This window comes from Berghia stephanieae, chromosome 7 (assembly GCF_034508935.2).
Source record: "Berghia stephanieae isolate SIO BIC M18660-M18661 chromosome 7, UCSD_Bste_1.3, whole genome shotgun sequence".
In the NCBI taxonomy this organism is placed as follows: Eukaryota; Metazoa; Mollusca; class Gastropoda; order Nudibranchia; family Aeolidiidae; genus Berghia; species Berghia stephanieae.
The window spans coordinates 26,090,117-26,108,377 of record NC_088366.1 but is presented as its reverse complement, the minus strand read 5'-3'; the positions used below and the strand labels follow the sequence as shown (position 1 = coordinate 26,108,377).

The 18,261-nt window shown below is 33.0% G+C and overlaps 1 protein-coding gene across 5 annotated transcripts in view; it reads left to right on the top strand.

Moving 5' to 3' along the window:
- The window catches only part of LOC144976953 (uncharacterized), a 46,751-nt gene that overhangs the window by 19,642 nt on the left and 8,848 nt on the right, over positions 1-18,261 (top strand). For 2 of the 5 annotated variants that reach the window (XM_078921595.1, XM_078921594.1), the window contains exon 5: positions 16,546-16,614. The exons of 2 other annotated variants lie outside the window; for them this stretch is intronic. In XM_078921595.1, coding sequence (XP_078777721.1) covers positions 16,546-16,614 — 69 coding nt within the window. Of the gene's footprint in view, positions 1-903; positions 1,468-16,545; positions 16,615-18,261 lie in introns of all 5 variants that reach the window. One more of the 5 variants, XM_078921593.1, reaches the window with a different exon arrangement.

Here is an 18,261-nt window from a genome sequence, read left to right as displayed (position 1 = left end):
ATTAATATCTTAAACTAGGAATGCTACTACATGATTAATTAACAGAGAGATATGACATCTGCTTGGACTATTCATAGCATCGTCCAACATGATTCATGTAATAGTTTTATTTGTGATTCGATGTTCTTCCATTTGCGGATTCTATTTTAGTTCCCAAGATTGCAGAGGTGTTGTGTTGTCAGACAGACCTAACACACCATAAATTAATTCTTTATTAGGTTTTTGTTTTGCTGTTCTAGATCGATAATATAAAGCTATTGGTTAGTAAATACATCTGAATACATGCATTGTCATGAAATGATATGTCTGTTTTGACTGTCAAAGAGTGAATCTAATTATTGAAGAGATATATATTTTAGGGTTAAAATTTCCAAATTAAAAGTTTTGATGAAAAATTTGTGTCTGTAGGATTCTTTGACAACAATCTCCATCCCCATCCCTCTGAAGACTTTTCAAAATTAGTTTCCATTGTGTCATGATTTCAAACTTCCTGTTGAATGAGAGTTATTATCTTAATGATTCGAAAGTGGGAAATTTCCAAAATTGTCTTTTTTGCTATTTTCTTGTTCCTTTCCTTTTTCATTTTGTCATTGAATTGTTGATGGTTTATGTCCTTTGTTCAGTCAAGTTTTTTAGTTTTTCTTCTTTGGAACTATTATAATGTAATCAATCTTTTCTACATTAACAAGTTGTTGTCCAGTGGTAATGCAGATAAATGCTTGTTTTATAATGATTTTATTGGATATTCATTCACAAGATGTTATAAAATTGATTAAGAATTACAGAACATTGAGAAGTTGTCAGAATAATAGAATTTTTCAATTGGAGAAAAAAAAAAAAAAAATTAACCAGTCATCTTTTTTTCAAAATATTTCTCCTGTTGTTGTTTCCAACTCATCACAGCAAAAGGTTAGGAATGAAAAAGACAAACACGGCTCCTATACTCAAAGGTCTGCAGCGTCATCACCCTCCATCCTTAGTCATCAGTCCTCCTGTCATTTCATCAGAGCCTGGTGCTGTCATTAGTCCAGGAGGCCCAGAATTTGTTAAGAGTCTAACCGACAGCATGACCCTGGACAGACACACTGCCAATCTCAAAAAGAAGCAACATAATTTACTGGAGCTTAAAAAAGACCATAATTCTTCGTCCAGTGGAAAGAATATCAGCAACAACAATTCTTCTCCTGGAACTTATAGTCCCCAAAGCGCAGATGGTTCACCCAGAAATTCAGCTCTGAGCTTGCTGTGCGATATTAAGAAACCTCCACCTCAGAGAGTGAAGTCTGCTCCCTTGACAACCCAGGGTGGTGACAAGTCTGTTGCACCAGCCAAGAAAAAATCTCAGAGACCAGTGTTTTCCAAAATAGCTATTCTCAGCTCCTTCTTTGAGCGGAAAGCTGCTGAGACATCTGGAGCTGTCAAGCCGTTCCAGCCACACCAGAGGCTCTTGCCAAGAAGGGAAAAGAAGTAGGAAAAAATCAAAACAAACTAATAAACAAACTTGCTTGCGTTGTGGGTGTGTGCTTGGTCTAGACCAAATCTGCCTGGTTTGCTTGCTCTTTCATGCTCCGAATCCGTTTTTGTTTCTTTGCATCACAGAGTTGCTACAGTTATCATTATTGTTCCATTTCTTTGATTCCAATTTTTAGTTTTGACAATTATGGAGGGAAATTCTTTGGATCTACTTGTTGAATTTTATGGGTTTTTCCCCTTATTTTGTTTGCTTTATCCCCAGCTTATCAATGAATGTTTGTTGGCTGTATGGTTTTTTATTTTAAAGGCATGTTGATAATAGAATTTAATTTTTCAGTCCTCAATGCTTTTTTGAATGTTTGTGCATGCTGTTGAGAAAACTTATAGGGATGTGCGTTTGCATTTTGGATTATTTTGAGTTTCAGTTCCTCCTTGTTTTGCCCTTAGTTTGATTTTGTTCACACTTGTTTTCTGCTTTTCTGCAAATAGGAAGATGGGATTATCAAAAATCAATACTTTTTATTAATTTATTTTTCTCAATTCATATGATTTCCTAGCAACTTTGGCCATGGAAAACATTCTTTTTCAGGTTTATATTTAATAGCTATTTCAATTTTTTTTTTCTTCTTTTTTTCGGCTCAGGCATGTCACTTTGTTTTTCACCACAGGTAGCACATTTCATACATTTTTATGCGACGCAAAGCTGAATATATGAAAGTCTTACAATTTTTATTCAAATGTTATATAAATATCTACTTTGCTAGTTCATATATTATACTTTCTACCATCAGCTCAGTTCTCATCACTGTACTAATACTTAACTGGAATAAATCTCTACAGGAATCCAGCACAACATTCAAGCATTTTCAAGATCATGTTGTTCATTTTTAAGTGATGATTTTGTTTTATTTGTTTGTTTATATTGAATTTTTTCCTAATATCTTTCTTGTATGAATATCATCTCATGTTTTGATTTTCAGAAAAAAGGGGAAAAGGCCTGCCACATCATCATTCTTGATTTCTAAACATTTTGGTTTCTTGATCATTTCTTATTAACCAAACTGATGACAAAAATAATTATTAATTGCTTGTGGAATGTGTTGGCAAGTGCGATGCCTTGTTAATCTGCCCCAGACCAGCGATACTGATAATTTTCTACTTTTCTTTTTCTTTTTTTTTTTTTCTACTGCATGTGCTTCCAATCCCATGTTAATATAATTCTCTTACATGAGATTTTTTTTTTTTAAATATTGCATTATATGAATAGGGCTAATTAAGGAGTCATTTATTTTTCCTTGTAATGTCCCTCAAACTCTAGGGTACAGTTGATAGGTAGGGTCAAATACATTTTGAAATCTAAGGAGAAAAAAAAAGCTGCTCAGATGAATTAGTCGTATGCATGATCATTGTGGTTTGTATAATTATTAATATTTTTGTTTACTTTTTGAGAAGTCATTGTAATGTTTTCAAAGAATGTAACTGTAGGTTCTCCTCGCTATTCCATCCACCATGCAGCCACCCTACACCTCTCCCGCCATCCAAGTCAGGAGGAGTTGGTGCTGGGGGTGCCGTCAGCAGCCATACTGCCATTACCTCGCCTACTACTGCCACCAACAACAACAACACCATCGCTTCAAGATTACCTCCCACCACCAACAAAAGCAGCAACAGTAACAGCACATCATCATCATCAACATCCAATGCTACCATCACCACGACATTTAGCTTACAGGCACTTCAGGAAGAAGACGATGACAGCAGTGATGATATTTGTACAAAGACAATCGACAATTCCTTGAATCATACACTACCATATCCACCGTCATCGTCATCTACAGCCAATAACAAGATGAACCGTAACCTGTTAGTTCATAGTCTATCGGTACCCGGGGATAGTTCAACTGGCCAGGGACACAAACGACCTAACTCATCCCTACGGGGCCAGAGAGAATCCACACTGGTGCAGACGTTTCAGGGATCCCATTCCAATCTGGTTCAGCAGTATAAGACAGCCATGCAGCTTGCAAGGGTCAAGGAAAAGGAAAAGTCCTAGTTGCAATCCGCATTTCATTTGAACATATATGAAAGTGGAGAGTTAGGGAGTTGACAGTGGTGCAAGATAAAAATTTGAAAAGTTGTGTATGACACACTGCCAAACAAAGATGAAAGACAAAATGCAAGAAAAAAAAAAAGAAAGAAGATAATATCTTCTTTTATAGATTGGTTAGAGAGTGAATATATGAGATCTTCTGTTTTCTTGATAGGTGCATTGCCTGAATCTGAAAATTGTTATATTGTATTATTTTAATGCAAAGCGAATTTTGTGGTTTGTGGAGAAGAACTGGGGAAAATGGTGATGATGATGACATTATTTTAGGACCGTGACAAGGGCAACATTTTTTTTTTTGGTTGTATTTTTCAATCTTTTTTGTTTGGCACGGTATCGGGATTTAGTTGTAGTCCACAATTCATTTTTATTTTTTATTCTGTGAAACAACGCTGTTGTATTTTACACACACACACGCACACACTTAAACACACAAACATACACACACACACACACACACACACAGCTTCATAATCTTACTTTTAAACTGACAATATGAACACTGAAAAAGTAGAAATATAAGTGTGGAAATAATTAAATAAGTAAATCAACTTACAAAAAGCATTGATCTTCCACTTAGGTCATTATTAAGATGCAAATAGTAAAGCATGAAGCTCATAAAAGAAGTTAAAAAAGTTGATTGGAAGCTTCATTTTAAGCAACACAGGTTCAAATATGCTGGTTTCATTGGTTTGAAAAGCCACGAAATGCAGAGATTATGGATAATGCAAAGGAAAATGATGTCGTGTTATTCTCCATCAGTAAATTGATCAATTTATGTTACAACTTGTTTTAGTTGGACAATAATAGTCAAATTATTATTTAATTTTAGCTCTTTAAAAATATCTTTAAGATATATTAGTTAAGTGATATTAATTTCGCCTTCTTGCTATATAGACCAATCTGTTGTTGTTTTAACATGGAATGTGATGAGATGAGTGGAGCTCCAGAGTATGGAGAATTGTTAATTTTTTAAAAAGTGAGATAATTGAAATTTGTCTCTGAGAGAAATTTTATAAAGGGTTTTCTTATCTGATGATCTCAACTCAGTGATAGTACTATAGAATTTTCAGATAATAAAACACCCCTTAATATTCTTCTCACAGTTGACGTGGGTTTTTTTTTCTGGCAGTAGCAGTCTATGCTTCATCAGGCGTGTCATTAAATTTCCCTTCTATTTCTATCATAACGGTCACCTATATATTGGATTTATTGCACACTCTTGGATACTGCCCCCCACCCCCTCTACTCTTTCCTTGTCAATTTGAATACTTCGACTTGATCTCACTTGGCACAAATAAGTTGTCTTATTTCCTTGCTACCTCAGATATCTATCTCCCTTACCCGTCTATCAGTGATGGACTAGACATTGTGACAAATGTTTTAAAAAAATGATTGTAAATAGTTTTCGGTCGATTAAATCAAAAAACAAAAAACAAAACAAAAATCAAAGTGTACTGGTAGTGATTAAGACTTGTAAAATTGAGTAGTGATTTTATATGTCCGGTTTAATGTTGAATGAGTTCTTGATATTTTTCCTAAATGTTGTCTCTTTCTTTGTCATCTCAATTGATTTCATTTCCTCAATGTGCATATTCTTATTTATTTATTTATTTTTCTTTTTTTTTGGACCATTTAAACATCTTTGGGCTTGTGTGTACAATATTGTATGAAAGTGAGTCAGTTTTATGGCTTTAATGACAAGTCTTGCCATAGTTGTTTAAGATGACCCCAAGTAAAAATTTTTGACCAAAAAATGTTTTGTTAGAATATGTCAGAATTATTGTTCTGTGATTATCTCAATTAAAATGTTGCTGCCTGAAGCCCAAAGAAATAAATAACAATAGGAATCGAAATGGACACTTCAATTTATTAAATGAAGATAGATAATGTGGATGTCTCCGGTTTCCTCTTTATCAACAAAAACAAGATGAATGAAACACTTAGGATGATTAAGAGATGTGTGTATGGCTTAATTAAGGTCCTAAACTACCCCATTGTAAGTGAGGTTCCTGACTTCTCACAGTGGGCAGGGAGGTCTCGCTGTGTCTTCTATACCCAATATATGTTTTCCGGTTTTCTGTCTTTGTCTTGGAATGGTATTACTTGATTTTGTCCTGGTCCTTGTCAGAGTCCTTGGCTGAGAGGATTACAGTTAAATGTATTGTTAAGTTTTGGGAAGTGATATTTTTTTCTTCTTCTTGTAAATCATCTCTGCGTTATGTATTGTCATACTTTTAGTTTTGAATATTTAATGAGTGTGTTCCTCTCAGTGGGCTCCTGTGCTGGTGTCTGGATGAGACTTTAGGGTGATTTAAAGCTAAGTACACTGATAGTGTGCTCTTGGAATCTACACTTGTTCCCTATTTGAACCAATTCCACTTTATCTTACTTTTTCTTGGGTGCTTTAATTGTAATTCTAGAACTTTTTACTATCCCATTTCTTCCTTTTTACTACCTAAAGGTGTTGCAAGTGCCATAAAACCATTAAAAACAAAAACAACTAATTACATTTCTCATTCGTCGTGAATGTTTCATCCAATCATGTTTTGTTGATAAAGGGGACACATGAAATGTCCGCATTATCTGTCTTTGTTTAATCAATTGAAGCTTAATTTTTATTTCCTATTGTTCTCTGATTATCTCATCAACGAGGTGTGACAACATAATCTGACATAATTGAATATTTTATAAACTTTGGATTTCTTATTGCATCTATTTTACAGCAGACCCGACCTGTCAAGAATAAGAATGGTCACTTGTAAGAGTGTATATTCATTTAAATAGTGAAATAAGTTCAGCCAAGGAGGTAAACTTTCATTTGCCAACTATTCAATTCCCCCTCCCCCTTCTCCCCCACCTCCCACTCCAGGCAGCTTTTTCTCCTTGTCCTGGAATTAAGAATTTGGTTTTGGCTTACCTTTGCTCTAACGTTATCCTCAAAGGGTGCTGTGTCTGTGGGAGATGATGCTTTCATTTCTTGTAAATAAGCTCTCATGGTCTTATACTGAAACATATTTTGGTGTTATCCTATGAGTCTCTGAGTTGGACCTTTTGAGTAATTTCCTTCCAGATCTGAGCCTGCGACAAAAAAGTTATTTCAGTAATGTTGGACTGGACTCAAAATGACATCTATTTAGTAATTCAAACAATTATAGATAAGATCACAGAAAATGACCAAAATACTAAAAGTAGGCCCGTGGAACCAGAGTTTATCATGGTTTCTATAGCGTGAAACGGACAATAGCCATTGTTTTCTTTCCTTAGTATTTTCCACCAAATCTAACATCCAGTTACCCATTTACTACTGGGTGGACAGAGAGAGGTGGGAGGGGGAGGGGAGTGGTCAGAAAAAACCCCCCAGAATCGATCTTGGTCCTTTTGTATGTGAAATGAGTACTCTACTTACAGAGTTATCAGGACCCCTGGCATTAAGAAGAATAGCTCAAAAGGGTATTTTCCCCCCACTTTTTCAAATCTTTGAGAATTGTCTCCTGATTCCATAATTTAAAAAATTAAATCAATGCATTTTGTATCTAAACATTTCAAAACGACGGCCTTACAGCCTAGTCTAACTCTTACATTTATTTGTCCTAGAGCTCTTGTCATATTTTTCCTTGGGCTTATGTAAACAGGTAGACTTAAGATCATTAATATTTGACAGCCCCATCATATTTCTTTTTCCTGGTATTTATATGATGATCTAAAGTAAAATTGCTGCAAGCTCAGATGACGTTCTGAAAACAAATATTTTTGAGGACTTGACTTCTCCCAGACTAAGAAATATGAATGATTGAAATGTGATGTAAATGAAGAATTTCAAATTGTGATAATGCTGACGCGCTATCAAATGTACATAATTATTCATGAGAATATGTCTACATTTGTCGTATTTCTCTTTAAGTGGTTCAAAACACACTTTTAGTTTGATTTGTATACATCGTATTGTAGCCAGTCAATTGAAAATAAATTATTCCTTAAAATTGTGTCTAATTGTTGTAAGCCACATTGATAATAAGTAATAATTATATGCTCATTACTTTGATTTGTTGTGCAATTATTCCATGCATCTCTCTCATTAAGCGAGAGGTGTGTGCAAGTATTCAGGTATATGTATACTCATTTATTTAATTGATTAATTAATTTATTATTTATATATCTATTTATTGAATCGTGTTTGATACAAATATGGTACGAAAAGTGCTCGACATGTAGTAATGGAGCGAATTATTATTTAAAATATTTACCACAATGTTTGGGGCAGTCTACATCAATGTTTCAGGCTCAATTTGCCATCTTCAGTCCTGAAGATGGCAAATTGAGCCTGAAACATTGATGTAGACTGCCCCAAACATTGTGGTAAATATTTTAAATAATATATATCTATTTATCTATTTATTCATAAATTAAATTGATGGAAGTTCGACTTTGATTTGATATGAATGGATGGATGGATGGAGTGATGAATGGATGATGGCTGACTAACTGGATAGATATATGGGGAGATTTGGGCGTGGTTAAGATATTGAATGGATTAAATTATTAGCGGTGCATTTTCAGACTTAATATTATGTTATTTATTCATCAAGATCTATGACATGTGATATTTTTATTGTTGTATTTTAAACGAGGTGTAGGCAATCACTATGTGAATTTTTTGCTTGCTTATTTTTGATAAGATCAGAAAGAAGAAGAAGAAACAGATTTTATTTTCCCTGAAAGGTTCTCTTCTGGATAATTTTGATGTCATGATTAAGCACGTAATGGGAGTTTTTTTGTATAATATATTTTACTACAAAAGGTCCAAAACAAATCTACCACTTATAATGATTTTGAATTCAAATTAATAGAGAGAAAAAACCCCACAAAGAACAAAAAAAAAACCAAAAACAAAACAAAAAAACCAAAACAAAACCCAAAATAATTGAAACAAAAACGAACCAAAAGACAAACAAACAAAGAAAAAAGAACCGAGTTTGAATTTACATGTGCAACAAACAAAAATTCTATAAGATTATATTCTTTACAAACTTAATAATTTTAAAAAGAAAAATTATGTTTTTACATCAAATTGCAAGGTTTTAAATGTTTGAATGTCTTACCTCTTCGACTAATTACTGACTGATTTGACGTTATGAAACCAATTTAGAGTTTTAAAATATGTGATCAATTTCCTTCTGTTATAATGGTTTTATTATGATCCTAACATTGTTAGGGAAGAGGTCTTAGATATCTTTGTAAATTCATACACATCATGGCATTTAAAAAGAAGTATATTGCTAATTAACGAAAGAAAGGAAGTACTTCATATTTTTTTTAACTTTTCATTATTCCCATATGGAATAGTAGCAGTTTATCGATCGCACAATAATAGTGTTATGATGCTGATGCTGATGATGATGATAATTTAATAGAATTAGAATAATGATGATAATAATAATAATAATAATAATAATAATAATAATAATAATAATAATAATAATAATAATATAAATAATAATAATAATAATAATAAATGATGATGATGATAATGATAATAATAATAAAAATAATATTATTAATAATAATAGCAACAACAATAATAATAATAATATAATAATAATAATAATAATAATAATAATAATAATAATAATAATAATAATAATAATAATAATAATAATAATAAGGATAATAATAATAATAATAATAATAATAATAATAATAATAATAATAATAATAATAATAATAATAATAATAATAATAATAATAATAATAATAATAATAAGGGACTTTTTTCCATTAACACTGTTGTCTCCCTACATCTGTATATTTTATCCCCTTCTTTATAGCTTTCTCTCCGTGGATATCTACTTGGTTTAACTCTTATTCTAGTTGTTCTTTGCTCAGGGTTACAGTGTCTGGATCTCACAAATGTCAAGCAATATTAGACTTAAGTCAATGGCTGGATGGGTACTGGTAATTGTGGAAGATTCTAGTCCCAATGTTGTCCTTGGGTAAGGCACTTTACACTTATTGCCTCACTTGTTTCAGGTGTTATTGAATACCTGGCAGTAATGGACATTGTAAGGGTGTTAGTAAAAAAGTACGCCTAATACGTAACTGATACTGTATGAAATGGAATTATGCATCCACACGGTCTAGTGGGAAAATATATGAAACATCGTGAAGAGCATTGTGCCTGATAAATGAGTGAAATGCGCTTTATAAATATTAATATTCATTGATTTTATTTATTTATCTTTCACTCTGTAAAAAATAGACCCTCCACCAATTGAGACTGTGTCTTAATTTTCCTTGACACCTGTGACTCAAGGGTGAGTTGCAGGCACTGAACTCTACATCTGCCTTACTGTCCTTTTTAGTGTTGTGAAATACGAGGGTGAGTCAGAAAGTAATGGGACTGCTTATTACATTGAAACAAACTGAATCAATACCATGCATCAGACCTCAAATTAAAGCTTAGAATCCTACTTCTCAAAGTACTCCGTCTCTCTCCGATAGCCACACTCCACCTTTTTATAAAGGCCTGTATCCTGTCCTCGTAAAACTGAGTTGGCCGAACTTTGAGCTAGTTTTCACGACTGTCCTGGCTTCTTCATCATCTTCAAAGCTATGTCCCCTCATTGCCTCCTTCAATGGACCAAAAAGATGTAAGCCCAAAAGTGTCAAGTCTGGTGAATAAGGAGGGTGAACAGCGTTGTCCATTGATTACTTCCCTTTTCCTGACACTTGTGTGTCATTTTCATGAAGAAACAGTACTCGTTCCATCTCCGAATCCGGTCAAACTTGACGAATTATTGCTGACAGTCGCTTCAAGTTCTATTCTTAGCTGATATCTCATTAAGAGAATTTCTATCAGATCTGATCAATGCTTCTATATTTATTTGATTCACTGAGTTGACACTGCTTGGAAGGTGACCATCACGAGATTTGTTAGAAAAAGACATTTAGGGGGTTTCAGATTAGGTGTTGAATTGCATCTCATTTTCTTCTAAATGACGAGACACACGTTCAGCCCACCTAAAAACACTGCCTCTACAAAATGCCTGAGCAACTTTCTGAAGATGTTTAAAAATGTTACTCAAAAGTTTCTTCTTCGAAAACAAGAAATTCAGTGACAGCTTCATGTCGCTTACTGACATTCATGGGGGCAGCTATTTTGGACTACCACAACTTTGTCAAAATCTGACAGAATTAAAATTTTCAACTTTTAGTTTAAAGAGTACATCATGTGCAGGTTCAGTTGAGCCACATATAACGTCACATGAAAAAGAAATGAACTCAGTAGGAGATTTGTCCCATTACTTTTTGACTCACCCTCATAATAATTTATGGCTTTTATATATCACTTTATCCAATAAAAAAGGCAAACAAAAAAGTTAAGCGTTTAAAGGTACCATTTCCCTTTTCTTTTTTAAAGACTGAAATTACATAAGCTAACAAATAGTTATTGTGTTGTAGGTGTCATCACTGTTGAAAGAGGTAATACAGTATGTCCCAGTAAGTGATATATAAATAGAATGCAATGATTAAAACTTTTCTGGCCTTCTTTTTGAATATATTTCAATATTAGACTTCATTTTGCATCATTTTCTCGACATGCCCCGTTTCATATGACATATAAGATTTAAAAAAAAAAAAGAGAGTCAATATTGCAGTCAAATTCTGAGATTGTATAGATGTAGAGGGATTGTATAGTTGTAGAGAGATTGTATAGGTGTAGAGGACGTTTTTCAGTGTATGAGATTTATAAGCAGTAGTGGGAATTTTTCAGTATATATGTTAAGGTTTGTGAAAGAAAAGGAAAAAAAGAGAGAAAAATTTGCAAATGAGCATTGATTGCATTTCATTTTGCGGAGTTACAATTGTCTAATATGGACTTCAAATTTTTATATTGTACCTTGACTTCCACTCATGAATTTTATAATCCCAACAAGATTTATTAGTATACCTCCTTTTGTTTATAAATTAAGTGAAGGAGAGAGAGAGAGAGAGAGAGAGAGAGAGAGAGAGAGAGAGAGAGAGAGAGAGAGAGAGAGAGAGAGAGAGAGAGAGAGAGAGAGAGAGAGAGAGAGAGAGAGAGAGCATCTGTGTTAACTGCTTGTCCGGTATGTGTGTGTGTGTGTGTAATTGTGTGCGTGCATGTGTGTGTGTTGTTTTGTGCATGCATGTATTCGCACTGCTATATATATATGTGAGAGTGCACATAATATTGTTATTTGAATGTCTTTCACAAAGAAGCAACTGAGTACATTTCCATGATTACTAATAATGATTAATGTACCATTCATTTACCATTCCTCCATATTGTTTTCTTCCATTGTAAAAGAAGCTGTGTAGATTGCAGAACAGAAAGAATAAATTTAAAATTTAAAAAAAAAAAGGAAAAGAAACCAATAAATGGTCTAAGGCCTGAACCCAAATCTTGTCTGTCTTACATTTATGAAAAAAAACAAAAAACAAAACAAATACGGTGATAAACTATACATCTTTGTAAATGTGTCTTGGGTCATGTGAAGACTACGTCATTTATAGCTCACTGAGGGGAGGGGAGGGGGGGGGGGGGGGGAGTGAGAATTGGTCTCAAAAAATCTTGAACTGTACTGATTGATACACTATCACTAAAATGAAAGTTTTCTTATCCATATGGTCCCTTAATTCTCATACCTTGATCCATTCTGAGTATTGTTAGTTTTAGAAATAATTTTTGCTGTACTATTTGGTCGAGACTAAATTCTGACTTTGGGGATCAATCATAAGAATTTAAATAAGGAAGGAAGATGTTAAAATAAAAATAAAAGGTTTAATATGCAGAGAATAGTTTCCATCATATTCCAAAAGTTCTGTCCTTTCTTAACTCTTGGCATGAAAACAGCCTTTTGTCACATTTCCACACAATGTAGGTTATGGTACAATAAATTTTGCCTAGTATTCACTCAATTATAATCCATCGCTCCACGGTTATTTTTTGTCAGGACGAACGTGATGCTAAAAATTAGATTCTTTTGTCAAAAATATGATACTTGGGTTGATTTCGTATCTTTTACTTTATTCAGTGTAGCTTCTACAACTGCAGAGAGCCTGGATTTCTAAATTTCTGACCATTTTTACAATAAATTGTCTTTATAATATCTGATTCACGTTGACATATTCGCAAACTGAGGAGGCAGTTGGTCCAAGGGAATAGGCTTCCCAGGCCACTTTTAGATCTGGTGGAAATTACTTTGCACTTCACCACTTCAATGCCTTATTCACAGGGCAACAAGTAATTTGTAGCATTCATTTGACAGAGACCTTAACTGGCTAAATTCTGTTTGAACAGCAGTGTTTAGTATGTTGAAGAAATGGGGTATCAAATCTTGATCATCATGAAAAAAAAAATATAAAAGAATGCGCGCCCCCCTTTTTTTCCACCTTGAAAATAATTTAGATTTCTATCTATTACATTCTTGACTTCAATTGTTAAGTGTTGTTGCAACTTGTAACCAAGCTAGTCAATGTTGAGTGTGGTCAGTGATTGGATGGTTGGCATTGATTACACAACTCTTTGTCCTATCATTCTGTCTTTAGTTTACACACATTACTCCATGTGACTTGGGGTCTAATAAGCACCTGGCTTATTCATACCTGCCTTCTATTAATGATCATCAGTAATTTTTACGGAAATTTGATGAAAATTACAGACTTACGGAAATGGAAGAAATATTACGGATTTGACAGTAATTTTGTCCCAGAGGTACAGAAAGTAATTTTTAAATTTTTTTTTTTTAAGTTACCTAAGCGCTAAGAAGAAAATTTTTTTTTTTAGCTAAGTCGATTGCTAACTCGTAATGGTGGCTGTCACATCAAAATTTATTTTATGTATTAAAATGTATATGTAGCATTTTTAAAATGGTTTAGTTTAGTATTACTCAAATTTTATCATTTATTACTGATTACTTTTGTATTGGTTACTGATTTTAAAATTTTCAAGTAGGCAGGTAAGACTATTGGTATTGAAGGATGCTGTATGGAAGAATGCTTGTGCAAAAAAACACATGCGGAACAGATGACTGTTACTGGTTTCAAATAGCTAGCTGGGGAAATAATTAAAGCTTTGTGAAGCTCATTGAGAATGGAGAAATTGTGGTAATGGGGTATATAAAAGTGCATATTTATTTATTTGTTTTATTTATTCCATCCCGCATAGGTACTCCTGATCGTCCAACAATTTGCTTCCAAATAAATGGGCTTGAAATTGAACTAGTGCTGAAGTAATGCTTATACAAACCCTTCTCAAATTAACATAAAATTACAAATTTTGATTCTTATTTTTTAATCAACTGTGCATGCTGTTGAAAAATGCCCGTTGGTTTCTTTAATAATTCAATTTTTTAAAAGTAGAAAATAGTCTAGATCGCAAATCACAACATAAGCAAAAATGACAACAAATGCTTTAACAAAAACGAATATAAAGTAGAACTGTATTCCCTAATGATGACATTTTGAAATATACTCTTGTCCTCTCTGCGTAATTCAATTTTGTGCTTGTTAATCCATTAACTCTCTTGTGCTCAGATGAATGGACAAGCAGTCTTAAACACTCTTGTAGGACTCAATGAGATTAAAAATAAGCCTAACTTTAGTATCTGAATTGTCGAAAATGAATTTTGACTTAGTAAGACTTTGCTTTAATGTTTTCTTTCATCAACCTGGTAGCTCTATCGATATGAAACACCAGACTGTCATACAAACAAACCCAACTTGATCGAATATTCATCTAATTGTTTTATATTTAGTTAGAAGTGAATCAGTCACTGGGTTACTTGTTAGATGTGACAGAGGTGTTCTGTAATAATTTACAAACATTAGTAAATAAGGGCCGTGCTTCAAGAACTTCTTCTAGTCCGATGGCTCTGAATAATAAAATAAAATAAATAATAAACTACCCAAAGAACAAAAAAAAAAAAACAAAAAAAAAACAAAACACATGAACATTTGATGCCCAGATCTAAAACTTTCTTTAAAATTGGAAGTTTTGATATTTGTTTTATTGTTGATATATTTGATATGAAGTGAATATTTAGCTAAGTTCTTAGGCATTTGGATTTTGTATATAAATATAGAACAGATTTATATTTTATATTTATTTTTTTTTGGTTTGTTTTTGTTTGTTGTAAAAAAAAAAGTACTGATAGCTGGTTATAGCAGTACAGGGCAGGGGCAAATGCAGGGAAAGTATTTTAAGATATTATTTTTTTTAGAAAAGTAATTTGACTGTGTTGTCATTATACATTTTCTTTTTTTTCTTTTCTTTTTTTTTTTCTGAACATTCATTTATTTGTTTTATTAACCAAGCAGCTTATATCGATTTTCATGTTTTTATCAGGGGCATTTCTTCACCAATTATCTTTAGTTATATCTAACATTTTTCGATACAAACAAAAAATCACTGGGTGGGGTTCCCTACCTCCACAGTGGGCAGGGAGGTACTTACCGTGTCTTCTATCCCCTTTAGGCTGTTTTCCAACATGCTTTCTGTCTTTGTCTTGGTATGAGATTGCTTGGTTTTTTCCTGGCCGTGGTCGGATGTCCTGACTGAGAGGGACACAGTCAAATGTAGAGTTAGTTTTGGGAGATGATATTTTTTTCCTTGTAAATCATCTCTCTGTTATGAACTGTATTATGTTTGTTTACGTGTTATATATAATTTGTAAACATTTGAGTGTGTTCCTCTTAGTGGGGGGCCTGTGCTTGTGTCTGGATGAGACTTTTAGGTGATCTCAAACGAAGTACTTTGATGGTTTGCTCTTGGAATCTACATCTGTTTCCTATTTGAACCAATTCCCCTTTGTCTTACCTTTTCTTGGGTGCTTTAATTGTAATTCTAGAATTTTTTACTTTTCCATTTTCTTCCTTTTTACTGGCGCTGATATGACCTTAATGTGTTGCAAGCGCCGTAAAACCCTTAAAAACAAAAACAAAAACAAACAAAAAATCATGAATTGTATTTCTCTTTCGAATTATCATAATTAATTCTCACCATATTCATTTGCTTTATTTTTATAATCAAAGAAATGTTTCTTTCTTCCTAACTCCTTTAATGTTGGTTTCCTTTTCTATTTCAGTTTTTTCATTGTTATGTTCTATATTCATTTTTAAAACTACATGTTTATTCTTTTTAGCTCATGATTTCAAATTTCAAATTTATTTTATTAAAAAAGGATAAATAGGTCTGTGTTATTTCTTCCCAGTACGTTGATATGTTGTCTGTGGTTATTTTTTTATTATTAAAAAAAAAAATATATGACCGGTTTTTTAATATTCAAATTTTTAAAATATATTTTGGTTCCCCCCTCTTTTTTTTTTTTTGTTTTTTTTTTTTTTGTTTGTTTTGTTTTGTTTCAAAGCTTATATAAAAAAATATTTCTTATTTATTTATTTTTTGGTTAATTTATATGCACTTTATTACCACCTAATAGTTTTATACAATGCCTACACACCTGTCATAATTTAAAGATTTTTAAAGAGATAAAACACATTTTTATAACTGTTTGGGAAATTTCTGGACGTATAATATTTTGATGATTATTTATGGATAATGTACCATTGATATGTACCATTTTACTTTACGACCTGTTTTCTCCAGCCAATCAAACAATGAAACAGGTGTGCACTGCATTGTAACAAAATTGTTGAAAGTTTTCTAAAAATAATAAATAATCATATATTTATTTCTTCCCTCATCATTCTTGCATATGCCTTTGCACCGTTCTGTAACAACAAATCAAAAACCAAATCTGCATCTTTTTTTACACTGGTTCCGGGACAACTCAAAGGAAATGGTTCTTTGAAAGAAAATTTATCATGACCAATTACTGAAACGAATTTGGTTTCCGATTTTTTTTACCCCCCTGTTGGTGACATCTAAAAAAATCTTCTGCTTCCTCAATCCATCCACCCTTCCCCTCCCCTCGTGTCTCCAGATCTAAGACCCAGCCCAATTTGAGTCCTGTCTCCCCATCTTTCCAGTTTCTGGACATCCATAGAAAGCGGTAAATTCTAACTCACAAATAAACACACTGCTATTATAAGCTGGGATGGAATCAACCTGCCACCTGCCTTTTTCACGAGTCAAATTTCAGGCCTTTTGGTTATTTATTGTTAACGATTGAAAGCTTTTATGATACTTTATAGTCAATGTCAAGTTTTCATGAAATTTGAGACTTGTGTAAACAAATGTAACTTTATTTTATAGACCAATTTTTTTTATGGTTGTAAGAATAAAGCTATGCGCTTTTTTTTCTAATTAAATGTCAACAAATAAGAATGAAAAGTTCAAACACGAATGTATCTCTTGGAAAGTGCTTGACCAGCAGTGCGGTGCTTGAGTTGAAATTCTTCAAATTCCAAAGATTATCAAAATTAATATTAACATACAATAAAATTACTAGCAGATTAAAGGTCATTTTCTCAGTTTGAAAACGTCTCATAGTATTTTAAAAATAATAAACCAAGAAGGCAGGTGTCAACATGATACATTCTTTCATATGTTGTATTTATTTTGTAGTGGTTGGTTGCTTCCAGCTTTACTCTCAACCCACTCCCCCCATTATGTATCCCCCTCTTCCTCCTCTTCTTCCTTCACTCACTGTCTATAACTATTACAATGTGCTTGCCTTACTACACTAATGGTGTTTGTGTGCTGGGTAATCAATATTAACGTGGCTCACTTCGCAAATATTCACTTCATATCATTATCTATACACGAGGACTAGTTAGCCAACCTGTTCTCAGTTTAATTTTATTTTAAACATGTTTGTTATAATATCAGAGTTGTTCTCCTTGAACATTTTGTTCTGACAGAATTTGGATGTGTAACGAATGTTGCACTTACAATGATGGCTAAACTGAATTTCTTTTAAATCAAAATCTATATTTCTCCAATCACCTTTTTGGTAGTTCTAGCCATTTTCACCACCAAATTAAAAAAAAAAAGACCAAACACTCCCCCCCCCCCCCCCAAAAAAAAAAAAAGAGAAAAAACAAAACAAAAAAGAACAGTTGTGGAAATGTTGTCTAAATTGCATTGCATTACTCCTTTCTCGGTGAAGATGGCCAGATGTCATATTATGTTGGACTTGATTTGAGCATAATCGAGTTTAGTGACAAGAAATTGAAGGAGGAAAAAAATATGTGTGAATGACAAAATTTAATGATGCTGAAGTGTACATAAATTAAATGTAATAATGGCCAACTATTACGGCAATGATTTGCATATGTACATTTAAAGACTTCACTTGACTTCGATGCACATTTGTCAACATTATGACTGACATTCAAGTTCTTATAGTAAAGAAGGTGTTATCACTATCACCGCTTAATACTCACTCATACATTCTGTTGTTGTTGTTTTGTAGAAGCTAATATGTATTCATATTTAAGGCTGTGTGTGTGTGTGTGTGTATGTGTGTGTTTGTGCTCTCATCGAATTGTCCTTTGGAGGAAGCCATCGCACTGGAGCTACACATAGCAGAATTTTTTTCAATAAACGGTGTTCTATGAAATTGATTCTGCAGATTGAGTTAACTATTTGAATACATACATATCTGGGCTAGATCAGGGATCAAACAAGGAAAAAGAAATATTAATGATTCTGTGATCTAAGATCATTCAAACTAATCTGCATGCGCTGTTTTTAA